Below are 15,240 nucleotides of genomic sequence, written 5' to 3'. Positions count from 1 at the left end.
TTTGCTTGCAGCCTGTGCCAGCCAGCACACTCTGGAATGCTCACAGAGGCAGTGGAGGAACTCAAGGCTGCTGCTATGGTATTTTCTCTGGAAACTTTTCCACCAGGCTGTTCTGAAGTCAGTGGGACTGTGCAGTCAGTGCAAATGGGGTTTAGGTTTCTAGAGGTGCTTGTAAGCTCTTGGGTATTTTCCAAATTTACTTAACCACACTAAATGCTCTGAGTATTTACATGTTCTGAAGAGTAAACTTAATAGCACCTTAGCTGAAGTAGTTTGGTTTTAGCAGCTGGGCTAATTATGGGCTTAGTTAATATGAGCAAAGGTAATATTGATATTATAGAATCATAGAATCATTTTGGTTGGAAAAGACCTTTAAAGCCATCGAGTCCAGCCATGAACCTAACTCCAAGTCCACACTAATCCATGTCCCTCAGCACCTCATCTACATGTCTGTCCTTTTTTTCTAAACCCCTGCAGGGATGGGGACTCCACCACTGCCCTGGGCAGCCTGGGCCAGGCCTGGACAACCCTTTGGGGGAAGAAGTTTTACCTAAACCTTCCCTGGCAGAACATGGGGCTGTTGCCTCTTGTCCTATCGCTTGTTCCTTGAGAGAAGAATATCTAGTAAAGGAGAGAGTTGTAACAGTTTTCACAGGAAAAATGCAGGATTGGGGTGGCACAAGTAATTGTTATTGGGTGATTAATGTTTTTAAAATTTACTCTTAATGTTCTGAATCTCTACCATTTATCTTCTCATGGATACTGAGATTGCTTCTGCCTGATCTGTGCTATCTGTAAGAGTCAGGGCTTTATTAGAAAAAGAACAACCCTTGGTTCCCAGTGCTGTGGGAGACTATTTCAGTGAGAGGAAATGCCTGAATTGCAAATGGGAACACAGTGGAACCTGCCAATACAGAATATTGACTTGCACTTGTATTTCCTCATGACTTGGTGCAGCACTTGGCATTCTGTCCTGTAACTTGGGATGTCAGGCTATATAGTTGTGTGTCTGTGCATTAAGCAAAGCAAAAACTTTTTTGAGGGGGTCTGGAAACAGACTGGTGTCTTCAGTGCAACACCAAACTAACATTTCTGGAGCCTGCTTTAGAGAAGAACTCTTCCTGCTGTGGGTCAGGGGTAGACACCCAGTCGTAAGGATCCGTTGTGCAGAGCTCTTGTAGCTGATGGGAGCTCTGCCCTCACAAGAGGTCCAGCTGCAGGTCCCTCACGGGTGCTGTGTGGACAATCTTCAGGCAAATGCCACTCTGCCTTTTGACATTTGAAGAGCCTGAGGAATGTGGTGGGTGTCTGTGGGGATCCATCCAACTGGCACGGCACCGCGTCGGCACACGGTTCAGAGGCTGCCTGTGGGAGTGATCAGCCACTTGTGGGGTGTGAAACGTGGTGGATTACAGCATCAGTAAACATTTCTGTAATATTTCTTGTAAATAGTGTGTTGTTAAGCTTTATTTAAATAGACTTAATGAATTGGAGGCTCTCATTCATCTGATGGAAATCAAGGCCATTGTAGAAATGTGCCTCCTATTGTCAATAAAAGCATATTAAGACCTCATTTTGGAGTGGTGATAACTAAAATTAGGGATCACAGGCAGTTTTTATGAATGTTGCGTGTGGGCAAGTTTACCCCATCATTTTGGGGCAAGATTTGTTTGTTCTGGTTCAAATTTCTGGCAATCTGCCTGTTGTATTTTTGGTCAGTGTTCGCTGCAGCCTTGGGTTGTACTGACTGGCACTGTAAGCTGGCTGGCACATGATGAGCTGCCAGGAGTTGTCCCTCTTCTTTTGAAGAGGCTAAAATACAACAGATTGCTGGTAGAACAGGTAAAGAGAAGTTTGGACTTTGCTTGCAGTGTCTAAGAGGGTCCAGAGAGGTTTGTAGTGACTGTGGAGTGTCAGCCTGCAGCAGTGATGCTCTGGCTGCTTGGCTCATGGTGTTGCAATGCAGGGTGGTTAAATCCAGGAGTGAGTTTGTCTGGATTTGCTCTAAAAACTTCCTGATGCTCTCTCCCTGTCTCCCCATGAGTAGTCAGGTGGCTGTTAGGATTAAGGAACAGAGGATGATGACCAGGTATGGTACATGCACATGGTCACATCACCATCATTCCATGAACTGTGCCTCTGCTAGTCTGATGTGTCATTTAGGAGACCAGCACTGTTGTTCACTTCTAGATAGAGTACTGCCAACCCTACACCTAAAACACATTTACAGTCTCAGGCTTTTTAATCAGGCCTAGAAAGCATACACGGTTTGCCTGCTCTTGATGTTTGTCTTGATCTTTAGCTTGAACTTCATCAGTGAGGTTTAGAAATCAGTGATCAGGACCAGGGCAGGGATCATCCCCCATACTCAGCACTGGTGAGGCTGCACCTCCAATCCTGGGGTCAGTTTCAAGGTCACTGAGGTGCTGGCATGTTCCACAGACCCTTCACTGCCCTTCTCTGGGCACAAGACTTCTGAGGAGCAGCTGAGGGAGCTGGGGGTGCTGAGCCTGGAGCAAAGGAGGCTCAGGGGAGACCTTCTGGCTCTGCACAGCTCCTGACAGGAGCCTGGAGCCGGGGGGGGGTCGGGCTCTGCTCCCAAGGGGCAGGACAAGAGGGAACAGCCTCAAGTTGCACCAGGGGAGGTTTAGTTTGGACATTAGGAAAAATGTCTTCCCCAAAAGGTTTGCCCAGGGCTGTCCCAGGCTGCCCAGGGCAGGGTTGGAGTCCCCACCCTTGGAGGGGTTTAGAAGCTGTGTAGATGTGGTGCTGAGGGACCTGGTTTGGTGGTGACCTGGCAGGGCTGGGTTCACTCGGTGATCTGAAAGGTCTTTTTCCAACCAAACCAATTCTATGAAATGTACTTTGAAAATGACAGCTTCTATAACAATTTTAGTAATTAATTCTAGGAGATGGGGCTTTTAGGAATGTCAAGTATTAGAAGACGTGGGAATAGGCTGCAGGAACTGGCAGTGCTGCCTGCAGCACATGTCCCTCATCTGGGGCCTTGTTGAATCAGCTTGTAGCAGTTAGTGCTGGACAGCACTGCCAAACCTCACATGGCTGCCTCAGCATCTGTCTTAGACCTCAGTTGTTGCTGAGGTTTGGAGTGGGATGGTCGTAAGCTGCCTTAGCAGCCCAGAGGGAGGGCTTGAAAGAACAACAAATATGAATTGACCCAGCACTGACTTAAGGCTGTAGTAGTGTGTACTGCTGGGTAGCTTGTGGAATCATCCCTCCACCTCCTCCCTGGGCAGCCTCTTCCAAGGCCTGGCAACCCTTTTGGTGAAGATGTTTTCCCTGATGTCCAGCCTGAACCTCCCCTGGTACAACTTGAGGCTGTTTCCTATTGTCCTGTCACTTGTTCCATGGGAGGATGGACCACTGGAACTGCTACAGTGATTTGGGTTGGATCATCTGTCATCAAAAGATGATTTTGGGGATGTTTGTTTGGATTTTGAAATATTGGGGTTGTCAGGGTGGTATGTTTGAAATTGGCTGGTGTGGTGGAAGGTATGGATATGGAAAATGGAATCTTTCCTCTGTCAATAGGAGCAGTTAAAATGTAAAAGGGTGTGAAGTAGTTGTTGGTCTTCAACAAGATCTCTTATCTAAATTAATAATAGAAAAATAAAGGGTGTCATAAGGTGGCAGGGAATCTGCTTTTCCATCAAGCTTCTTCTTTCTGAATGGATTTTTGGGTGTTTGCTAGGAGGTGACCCTGTGCCAAAGCTGTCACATATTTTGTTTTAAGAGGGCATGTCATGAGGAATTGTCTGGCATTGATGCTGGAGTGGAGAGGGAATGTAATAGAATCATAGAGTCACTATGGTTGGAAAGGACCTCTAGGATCATCAAGTCCAACCTTCTTCCCAACATTTCCCTAACCACTAGACCATACCCCCAAGTGCTATATCTACTCGTTTTTTGAACCCCTCCAGGGTTGATGACTCTCTTCCCATACAGGCAACCCAGAAACATGGATCAGAAAACTAAGAAATTGTGGTCCTGTATTGTTTTCAGCCTGCCCTCATCTGTTAGGGCTTTTGAGTCCTTGATGGGTGAGTAGATGCTGTATGACTGAAACTTGCAGATTGAGTTTGTATCTTTATGCTTCAGACCACCATTGAACTGAATAATCAGCTTCTGTCTGCAGAGGCTTACTAAGCAGAGCTGATAAGTTTATAGAGAGATGTCTTGCCCTGATAATCCAGTTCCTCCCCCAGCATTTCTTCTGAAAGCTTTATAATCTCAGTATGGAAAATGACAGGTTTTTTTGGCTGAGCTAAGAATGCTTTCCTAAATCCTGGATTAATCATCAACCCAGTGGTTCGTGTGCTTCTCAGAGGAGGCAGTTGAGTTTGTTGAGGGGTTTATTTTGGGGATTGATGTTTTGGTTTTTTTTTTTTTTCCTGTGGTTTAGCTTTTGTTTTTTAGTCTGAGTCTTAGTCCTGAGTGGAAGTGCCCTGACTGAGACTTCCCCCTTTCCCTTCTCATCAATTTTTAGTCTCTGTGAGCAAACTGAGTCAAGGATAGGCTGGAGTCTCAATTTCCAGCCTCACAGCCTCTGCTCAACTTCTGACTTTTAGGAGTTGGCAAGGAGGGTTAGCCACAGAAAACAGGGGAGAGAGTTTCTTGGGCTCTGTGATCTGTGCTCTTAAGCTTCTGTTCCTGAGCTGCTGCAAACAGGGCTGCTTCTCCAAGGCAAATCAGAACTAGTCTACTTAGTTCTCATTAAAGAGAGCTTTAAAATAATTTTTCAGTTTCCTTAATTCAGCATTACACTATTCTCTTATGAAGCATATGCCTAAAATAGAAGCTTTATATTTGAAGGAATTTCTAAATTTAGGAAGCCTGAGATTGGCACCAGTACTGTTACCAGCACTGCATCAGAGTTGATGTGTGTGTTCACCAGGGATGGTGTGTGCTGGTAACTGCAGCTAAGGAATGGATTATGAAGCATGGTACAGAATTCAGAGATTCCCAGGGGCTCTAGAAAACCTCCTTCCCTGTCTTTCTTTGGCAAGTGTTTGTGTAATTTCTCTTTGATTCAGTTTTAGTACAGTATCCTAAATAACTATACAAGTTAAATTAGTAGCAGAAGCTTTGTGCTCTGTAGCCTCTTCCAACACTGTTTTAAACCACATCTGGAAAACCACCCAACAGACTTTTATTCCAAAAACCTTTTAATCGATCTGTTTCTTACATCTATTTTGTTTTAAAGATGTTGAAAGGGAGGGTATGGTAAGGAAAGAAATGTGCTGCAGATGAATGACTTTCCCTCAGTACTGCTGATCAAATAAGCGCTAGTGAGGATGTTATGCCAGGTATTTCATCAAGGATCCTCAGCACCACTTCAGAGCTGGCTTTTGATCTGCCATATCTCCCAAGTAGTTTGGGTAGTGGAACCAGTGTAAGAAATGAGGTAAGTGTAAATACTCTGGAGTCTTTGGGTTAAAAAAAGAAACAAAAATCAGCAAGTCGTACGCGGTTGATCTTTGTATGTTAGATCTGCACCAGAATAGAGGCAAACTGTTAAATAAGGCAGCTTGATCCAGAATGCCTCATCCACTAGCAAAATGACATATATTTTTTTTGTCTCCAGGTGTGGTAGAAGGTGATTTAGCTGCTGTGGAAGCTTACAAGTCCTCGGGAGGGGACATTGCCCGCCAGCTGACTGCAGATGAAGTTCGCCTGCTGAATCGCCCTTCTGCCTTTGACGTTGGGTACACGCTGGTCCACCTGGCCATCCGCTTCCAGAGGCAGGACATGCTGGCCATCCTGCTGACAGAGGTGAGCTGCTCTGCCCCTGGCTGGGCTCAGCAGGAGCCTTGCATTGTTTGCAGCCAGCGACGTGTCACTTCGCTTGCTGGAAGATAGAGGCTGATGTTGTTAGAACGCATAGATTGCTGCTTTGTGCATGTTTCTCCTTAAGAAGTGGGTCTATTTTAAGCCTGTGTGGATGTGGTGGTCTCAGAGATGTTCCAGTTTCCCATTAATGAGCAGTCTTGGCACAGGTTCTGACCTTACTGGTGGTGGAAGTGAGCTATTGTGAGGCTTCCTGTGCCGTGGGTGGGGGAGAGGAAATGCCCCGAAAGCAAAACACAGACATCAATGACACTGTAGTTTTTCTGAGTTTTGTTAATGAATAAGTCTGCTTGGTCTTTCTTCCCTGGTTTTCTTGGGAGCTTCTCTTCCAGAGAAAGGCAGATTTCTTGCTTTGCAAAATTGCTGTGCTTTTTCCACTCTCTGCCCCTTTTATAGATGGGTTGGTTCCTCTCTGTGGTCTCCTTGCTCTTGTATGTTCTATTTCCTTGTATATTTTTGTACAGTCCACCTCACTTGTTGTGATCACTTTGCCCTTCATAGTTTTGTCCTCTTACTAAGCCCTTAAGTAATTCTATTGTCTTTTTTTTTTTGTCTGTTTTCTTAACCTCAGACTTCTGGTTCCTCACCTAATCAGAGCCAAATTTATATTCTGCCTCCTTCCCTCTTGTGAGGCTTATTCAGTTTATTTCAATTCTGAAAGCATGTGTTCCTGAGAAGAGTAGCCTGCTGGAGAAGTGCATAAAGATGATGGAATGCGTGGGGCTGAGTAATTAAAAAGAGTTGATGAAGCAAGACAAATGCAGCCAAAGCCTCGAGAAGAGTACATATTTATATATGGCTCATAGAGGTAGTTTTGTGCTGCTCACAGAGCTGTCTGGGTGAATAGAGTTACATGTTTAAAAACAAGTTAATTTGCTGAAATACTGTTTTACACATTTTTCTATTTGGTTTTGGTTTAGTTTCTAGGAACACTTATTCAACATAGCATTTGTGAAAATGCCTAGAAGTGTTTGAGCCACAGTGATACTTTGCTTAGCAAAGCTTATCCTAGCAAGGATATTCACTAGTGAAAATGAGTCTTAAAGGGCTTTTTTGTATATATCCAGTGCCATCCCTATGAAACTTGCCCTGTATCATGCCTGCTGCCAGTGGTGATTAGAATCTGGAGAAACTTAAGTATCTTAGCTTAATAGTTTTTGGGAAGATTCTCTGTAGGAGTCTGTCTTGTGCTGTGGCAATGGATGTTCTTGGTTAAGTGTAGACTGGACTCATGTTAAGATTTGAGGTATGGCTCCTATTGTTGTCTAGCTTTTACCTCTTGTTTTGTTTTCCTTTTCCTGCTGGAAGTGGTCACCTGTTAACTCACTTCTTTGACTTCAAGAGGTTTTTAACCAGCTTTTTATTAACAGCTGCATGAGGAATAAGACATTAATTCATTGAGAGTCACTAAGGATTTAATCCTTCGGGGCAGCAACATTTAGACTTCAGTCGCATTATTTCCTAACAAAATAGTGTCTGCTGGTGCTTATCCCTCCTAAGGCTTTGCTTTCAGCAGAAGTCCTGCTGAGTGCAGGAGCTGTGCTGTGTTGCAGGTGTCCCAGCAGGCAGCGAAGTGCATCCCTGCCATGGTGTGTCCAGAGGTGACGGAGCAGATCCGCCGGGAGATTGCTGCGTCTCTGCATCAACGGAAGGGAGACTTTGCTTGCTACTTCCTGACTGACCTTGTAACCTTTACCTTACCTGCAGGTACCTACAAAACTCTTCTTCCTGGTGGGAGTTTGTGGTTTTGTCCCCTGCTTGAGAATTGCTGGGTTTGGATGGTATGCTTTGACTTCCTGGTGGTTGTGGGGGGAGGGGGTGTGTGTAGGTTTTGTTTGAGTTTTAATAGCTTGGGTCAGATGTCAGAGTTGAGCTTACTGACATTCAGTATTCACACACTTCAACCCAGATGTTGGTCCTGTGAGGTGAACATCTCTTGTCCTCTTTAGACAGGAGGAAATTGAAGACAAGTTGTGTATTCTAAGGAAAGGCTGTATTTAAAATTAAGATCAGAGCCCTGACGTTTCTGGGCTCCAAGACAACTTCTCACATAGCTGTGTTAACTTTCAGTCCTTTCTGTTAAGGCCCAGAGCTGCTCCTTGTATTTGTATCTGGTTATAGCAGTAGCACCTTTTGAATACTTTTGAAGGTACTCTGTGATCAAGAGAATGTTTGTCTATTAACAAAAAGCTATAAAAATTCTTTAAATGTTCCTAGCTCTTTCCTTTAATAGAAGTGTTACCAGAGGTAAGAAAATGTGTAGATAGAAACTGTACTGATCAGCAGATCCACTTATCTTTTTTTATGGAGCAGTATCATTGTAAGAACTGTATTTGGAACCTCTGTAGTTGCATATTACTTCATCTGCTCTTCAAGAAGTCTGGCTAATATTTACCACTGGCCTGCCAACTGTTTGAGGTGCTGTGTTCAGTTTTACTCCGTGGCTCACACATGAGAGGCAGATGACATGGGTGTCTGGGGACTAACACTTCATTGCTTCATTTAGGGACTAACACTTCATTTTGGGGAGAGGAGGGAAAGGGGCAGCAGGATGACTTTGTAACACACGTGAGAAATGTTGCTCTTGCCAGAAATGAGGAATTTGTTCCATACTTTCAGGAGGTGTGTCTTAACCATGCAGCTTTTTGACATGTATAATAGCCATTATATAATAATAAAGTTCAAAAACTTCTGTACATCAAGACTGTCAGTGTGTTTCCACTTCCATCAATCTTAGTCAACTGAAAATCTCTTGTAATCAACAGTTAGCAGTGGGTCTCAGAGCAGCATTTCCAAGGATAGTGGTACAAATCACACAATCCAATTGAGATACTACCTGTTTTTTGTGGTTTAGGAACCAGTTTCCTCTCATCTTTCAAATAAATGGGTAGGATCTTCCTGAAGAGCCAGTGCACAGGTGTTAAAGTGCAAAACTTTTGAATGGATTGCTGGCCATCGTAAACCAGTTTTAGTTTAAAAAGAAAAATAAATCAAAAATATATAAAAAAAGACCACCCCCAACACCCTGCTTGCACCAAACAATAGGGTGCTTCCAAAACAACTCATGTGCCTAAATGTGGACTTCACTTTTAGAAGCCCTAGGGTGTAGGACCTGTGAGCAGGACTGGCAGATAGGTACTGGAATTAAGAGATATCTTCCACTCTGGAATTGAGAGACATCTTTGTGCCCTTGAAATGCCACTTAGATCCCAGGCATTATCCCCTAGGCTGCCTGAAGGGATGCTAGATGTCTGTCTATTTGATTTGCTTCCTTAACTAGCTTGAATTTGTTTCAGCATTGTGCTGAAGGTAGCAGAGTTCCTCTCCTTGCTCTGCCTAGGAACCCTGTATTGAAATGCAGGCCAGGAGCACATCTAGAAGGTGTGGCCCATGTTTGGGTTTTGGAATGTGTGACAGTGTGTGTTGTTTTACAGGATACAGGAGGCACAAAAGAGTTTTGCCCATTAGTTTTCCAGTTTCTAGTTTTCTAAGCTGCATGGAATGACTAAGGAAGTGGATGTTCTCTATCAGAACAGATCTCTGGGCAAACTGTCTGTCCACTGGGGAGACCAGGGAGGGGAGGCCATTCAGATGGGTGGAAAACTTGCTTAGGATTGAAGCTGTCCTAAATGTATAGGGTGGAAAAGGCTCTTCCCACTCAAGTTGTTCTCTACCTCACTTTCTCCTCCAAAGAAACCCATTTTTACCCCACGTTTGCTGTGACAATCCCTTCTGCTTAAAAGTCCTGACAGTCTGAGAGGGTTACCTGCATCAGCATGCTCCACAAAGCCTATAGTCACAGATGACAGCTGAAAATAATAGCAGCTTTTCAGAGGAACAGTAGGGACAACAGGGCAAAAGCTGCTCTGCAGGTTCTCCTGAGCATCAGCTGGTAACCTGTCCCCTTTGCAGTAACACCAAGTGACTTTTCTGTTTGCTTCCTGTTTTTCCAGATATTGAAGACTTGCCACCCACAGTCCAAGAGAAGTTATTTGATGAAGTACTGGACAGAGATGTTCAGAAAGGTAAATGCTCTGAGAATGGTACAGTTGTAGAATCACTTTGGTTGGAAAAGACCTTTAAGATCAAGTCCAACCATTAACCCTACTCTGCCAAAATCCTCCTCCAAGCTGTATCCCCAAGCACCACATCTACATGGCTTTTAAACACATCTAGGGATGGTGACTCCACCACCTCCCTGGGCAATCTCTCCTTGCTTTCCATTAGAGAACATTTCTGTGAGGGAGAAAGAAAAGGGCATGTGCGTAGATACGTGGCTTTGTTCTTTGGATTTGTTTTAAATTTAGATTTGATGCTTTCAAGTTAATCTTTGCCCCGGAGTTACTTTGATTCTAACATTTACAGTCTGTTTATGAGGCAGAGAGAGAATGGAGTCTATAGAAATCATGTTTGTAATGTATGCTTGAAATGTAAAGATTTTTAAAACTTTACAATTTTAAGTCACAAACTGTTCAAAAGGAAACTGAACAAATCTTCCCACTTCAGTACTAATCACCAAATATATTGTGATACTTCCTTTAAGGCCATGGTTTAGGGTTGGGTGGGTGGTGGGTTGTATTGGGTTTTTGTCTTCTTTTCTTGGCAGTATTTCACCCAAGGAATGCCTTTAGCCACTGTAGTTCACCTGTTGTATTGTGAAGGAAAACTTGAGTTTTTTTTTGTGTAAATGAGTAAATTCTTGACATTGTGCCCTTACTGTGCTGCCCGGATTCTCTGAGACTTCAAATGAACCTATTTTAAGAGGCTGTTGTGGTGTTGCAGAGCTGGAGGAGGAATCCCCCATCATTAACTGGTCGCTGGAGCTGGGCACACGCTTGGACAGCAGGCTGTATGCACTTTGGAACAGGACTGCAGGGGACTGCCTGCTGGACTCCGTGCTGCAGGCCACGTGGGGCATCTACGACAAGGACTCGGTGCTGAGGAAAGCTCTGCACGACAGTTTACATGACTGCTCACATTGGTGAGTTGGGGTCTGCTGCCAGCTTTAAACGTGGAAGTTCACCTCCACCTCGTGGATTTCAGCAAGGGCAAGTGGAAGGTTCTGCACCTGGGTCAGGGCAGTCCCATCAACAAATACAGGCTGGGCAGTGAGTGGGTTGAGAGGAGTGCTGGGGAGAAAGACTTGGGGGTGCTGGTTGTTGAGAAGCTCAACATGAGACAGCAGTGTCTGCATACAGCCCAAAAGCCAACTGTATCCTGGGCTGCATCCAGAGCAGTGTGGGCAGCAGGTCAAGGGAGGGGATTCTTCCCTCCTGCTCTGCTCTGAGACCCCACCAGGTGTACTGTGTCCAGCTGTGGAACCCCCAACACAAAAACCATGAACCTGTTGCAGTGGTTCCAGAGGACGGCCATGGAAATGATTAGAGGGCTGGAACCCCACTGCTGTGTGGACAGAGTGAGAGAGTTGGGGTTGTTAAGTCTGGAGAAGAGAAGGCTCCAGGGAGACCCTATTGCAACCTCCCAGTATCTGCAGGGGGCCTGTGAGAAAGCTGGGGAGGGACTTTTTACAAGGGCTGGTAGCAATTGAATGAGAGGTAATGGGCTCAAACTGGAAGAGGGGAGATTTGGGTGGGAAATGAGGAAGCAATTCTCCAACATGAGGGTGGGGAGACCCTGAACAGGTTGCCCAGGGAAGTTGTGACTGCTTCATGACTGGATGTGTTCAAAAGGCCAGGTTGGGTGGGGGCTCATGACTGGATGTGTTCAAAAGGCCAGATTGGATGGGGCCTTGCACAGCCTCATCTAGTGGAAGGTGTCCCTGCCCATGGCAGGGGGGTTGGAAGCAGGTGATCTTTAAGGTCCCTTCCAACTCAAACCATTCTATATTCTATGATAGCCTTCCATGTGGCATAGCAGTTGATAGTAACATAGTATTCAAAAGAAACACAACCACCCTCCCCAGGTTACTTCCAAGATGTTGAGTCACAGGGTGATTCACACAGCAATCTAGATCTAGCATACTTTAAACAGGAGCACTGGAAACTTGGACTTTCTGAACTCGCTGCTGGCCTGTGGCAGTCAGCAAACAGCATTTCAAACCCAGCAGAACAGTTCATGCTGTGTGCTTGTCAAGGGGGCACTCACCACAGTTATGAGGACTGGAATTCCTGGATACTTGCAGTGTCAGTCCTGTGTGTGCTGTGCCATGCTGCTTGGTGGAAGCTCTGCAGATTGTTACCAAACAAATTAGTTAATCATCTTGGCAACTTTCTGTAGTCCAGTGCTGTGGTTTGCCTCTGCCAGAGGAAAAATTCTTACCCTTGGACCCCCAGTGGTGTCCAGCAGCATTTAAGGGTGTAATGGGACCAAGGGAAGAGACTGATAAAGGCTGTTAATGTAGGACACAAGTTTCCTTATGTTCTTGTAGTCAAGGACAAGGCAGGCACCATCAGCAGGCCTGCTGGAGAAAGAGCCTGTCCCTTGCTGTCTGTGCTGTACAGGGCATCAACAACCAAGGTTAATTTTAGGGATGCCTCTGTTTTTTTCTGATCACTGTCCCCACGTGCCTGCTGTTTGGAGAAAACTCCCCAAAGTAGCATCCAGAGCTGGGTCTATGAAGTGGTGCTTCAGTAACAGCTCTCCAGAGAACCTGTCTCTGAATGGATCTGTCAGTACTTCAGAGTTGTTTATAATGGGCTGAGCATCTCGGCCATGCAGGAATGTCCCTGGCATCACCAGCAGTTCCCCCAGGGCCAGAACAGAAACTTATGATAGATCAGATTTAGTTCTTTATGCTAACAAAACCAAGCGTGGTATCTAAAAAATGCTGTGGACTGTTAAGGTTTAAATCAGTCTTTCAAAATGTTAGTGTTAACTGTTGTTGATTTATTGTTGTATCTAACATAACACTCATTATTTGGACTGTTTGAAATCTAGTTAAGCTTTTTAGTTCATGATCTAGACAGATTTTTACATTTTACTCTGAATTTACTTAATCTTTATTCTTATTGGAGGCACGATTTAGTTTATTTTTAACTGATTCCTGTGTTCTTTAATTGTTATTTGAATACAGTTGCCTGCCTTCAGTCTGGATCATCTTATTTGCTAGTTTGTTACTGGAAAAAATAGTACTGGTTCTACTACAAACATCTATGGAGCTGCATCCTTACTAGGAGCTGCTCTGCCTGCAGAGGCTGTTAGTGCAGGACGTTCTTGAAGAATCCAGTGACATGTTAATGGGTGATCCCAGATTAAACTCAAGTCACAAATCCTTTCAAAGAATCCAGATTTGAGGCTGTGAGAAGTCTTGTACCTAAGTTCTGTTGTCAATTGATCATCCTGTACTTGCTGTGGAGGTTCTGTGTGGGGTGATGCACATCCCAGCCCACAAAATTAAATGCCAGCAGCAGGTAGGAAGAGGTGTTGTCACTGGCTTTAATGGTAGTTGCTGGAGGAATAGGCTCCTAAATGGAGTCACTAGTCTCAACAGCAGCATGCTTCAGCTTTTCTCTAGTGGAGCTGTTCTTCAGAGCCTTCACAAAGACCCTGAAAACCAAGTATTTCTATAGTCAGACACAAAGACATTCATGTAACTCATTCAGCCTCATTTTGTTATGTTTGTTTAGATGCTGGACAAAGAAGAATCTATTTACTAGAGACACTGTAGTGTCTGTACTCAGAAAATGCTCAGTAATGAAGTTCCCAGAGGCTCTCTGGAATCTTTTCCACTCATCTTTTTAAGTGACCACACTTTTTTCTGTGACTCAAAAGTGTGTTCTCATTTGTCCTTTTTTGTATTCCACCATTAGCTTTTGATGGAGGACAGGCATATGCCCTGGACTGGCTTTCAGGATTTTGTTTTTTTAATGGGCACATTCAGTTCTCATGTGTTAAACTGAAAAGCTTGTTTAAAATGAGATCAGCATCTGCAGCCTTAACTTCTGTCTGCACAGGTACAGGTAATTGTCTGTGCAGGAACACACTTTCACAGTAGAGCTTTGAGGGGCTGGCTTGGGGTTCTTTCTTTCTTTTTCCTTGTTTTTTTCATTTTTTTTTTTCTTCCTCCTCTTATATTTTTTCATCATCTTGTATTTTTTCCCTCTTGATATTTTTTTTTTTCTTCTTATGTTTTTTTTCCTCCTTTTATTCTTCTTCTTCAGCAGAATCTGATTAAACTTCTTTCAGGAGATTTGTCAATTCATCTACCACAAGGTATTTGGCTAGAGATTTCTGTGGGAAAACAGACAAAACATCCATCAGCTGCAAAGGTGGAAAGCAGGTGATGTATTTGGGTAGAAACTGGACTGTAGATGGATCCAGAGGATTCCTGTGCCTGGGACAGCCAGTTTGGCTGGTGATGACTGTTATATACAGCCAGATTTTAGGATGATTACTGAAAGCATAGGAGAGGTTTCTTCCACACACATTCCTTGCCTGTTAATTTTCTCAGAATTTAATTAAATGAGTTCGTTTCAATGACTTTTTAAAAAGCTGAACTTCAGAATGGTTTCTTTGTCTTCACAGTAAAGGCCATTGTTTCAAAGTTGGCTTAGCCCTCTGCACTAAACCCATGTCCCTAGTGTGAAGTTGTGGCCTTTCCATAGCATGGGGATTGGACTGAGTTTAAAGTTTTAAACATTTAAATGCTTTTAAATGTGTATGACATTTTTCTTTGTAGTTGATTAAAAAAGATAAAACATTAGGACTAAACTAGTGTACAAAAATGCTAATCTTAATTTAAACAGAAGAACAGGAATCCTGTGACTTTAAAACCTTCAGTGTAAATAGGATGAATCCCACTTTCTATATTTGCTTCTTATCCACAGTGCTTTATAACTATTCTTTACAAAGTGAAATCACCAAACTCTTTGCTTCAGGAACTGATAGAAGACCAATTCTGAGTCTTAGCCATGGTCTTTTTGAAGTTGATGAGCAAGTACTTTGGAGTTCATTGGCTCAGGATATGTTCAGCAGTAGAGAATACTTGTGCTGTTTGTGTGTGAAGAGTGAGCAGCTCCTCTTCTGTGAAATGGAATGTCTTAGTTTATCTTCCCTGTGCATCAACACTTAAATAATCCTAAACAAGGCTTCAAAAGACCTATTACAGGAAGTATCAAGCTAGCCAGGAGCCTGATAGGAACTTGAATCTGTTACAGCATGTTTGCTGCAGGCATTGTGATCCCAAGGGATTTCTTTAATGAGGATTACCAAGTGGAGGCTCCTGAAGATCAAAACCGTCCCAAAATCCGACTTCCCTCCATCCAGTGCTCTTCCTCTTCCCCCTTCTTTACAGACATGAGCTTAAAGGATTCCAAATGTTGAATGTTACTCTGAGGTGGTTGAGTAAATATTTTTGTCTTTACCCCTGTTTCTCTTAACGTTTTAGGTTCTATACACGTTGGAAAGAGCGGG

General features: G+C 43.8%; 1 protein-coding gene across 1 annotated transcript in view; it reads left to right on the top strand.

The window, feature by feature from the left end:
- Positions 1-1,809: 1,809 nt before the first annotated feature.
- The window catches only part of ZRANB1 (zinc finger, RAN-binding domain containing 1), a gene marked incomplete at its 5' end in the record, with an annotated part of 21,789 nt that continues 8,358 nt past the window's right edge, over positions 1,810-15,240 (top strand). Inside the window, 6 exons of the mRNA XM_008949417.1 lie at positions 1,810-1,896; positions 5,606-5,793; positions 7,422-7,575; positions 9,822-9,893; positions 10,651-10,849; positions 15,215-15,240. The exon at positions 15,215-15,240 is cut by the window's right edge and continues 128 nt beyond it. Coding sequence (XP_008947665.1) covers positions 1,810-1,896; positions 5,606-5,793; positions 7,422-7,575; positions 9,822-9,893; positions 10,651-10,849; positions 15,215-15,240 — 726 coding nt within the window. The remainder of the gene's footprint in view (positions 1,897-5,605; positions 5,794-7,421; positions 7,576-9,821; positions 9,894-10,650; positions 10,850-15,214) is intronic.

Source organism: Merops nubicus, unplaced genomic scaffold (assembly GCF_000691845.1).
Source record: "Merops nubicus isolate BGI_N331 unplaced genomic scaffold, ASM69184v1 scaffold8181, whole genome shotgun sequence".
Lineage (NCBI taxonomy): Eukaryota > Metazoa > Chordata > Aves > Coraciiformes > Meropidae > Merops > Merops nubicus.
The sequence above is the reverse complement of the archived record's forward strand: the minus strand, read 5'-3'. Positions and strand labels throughout refer to the sequence as shown.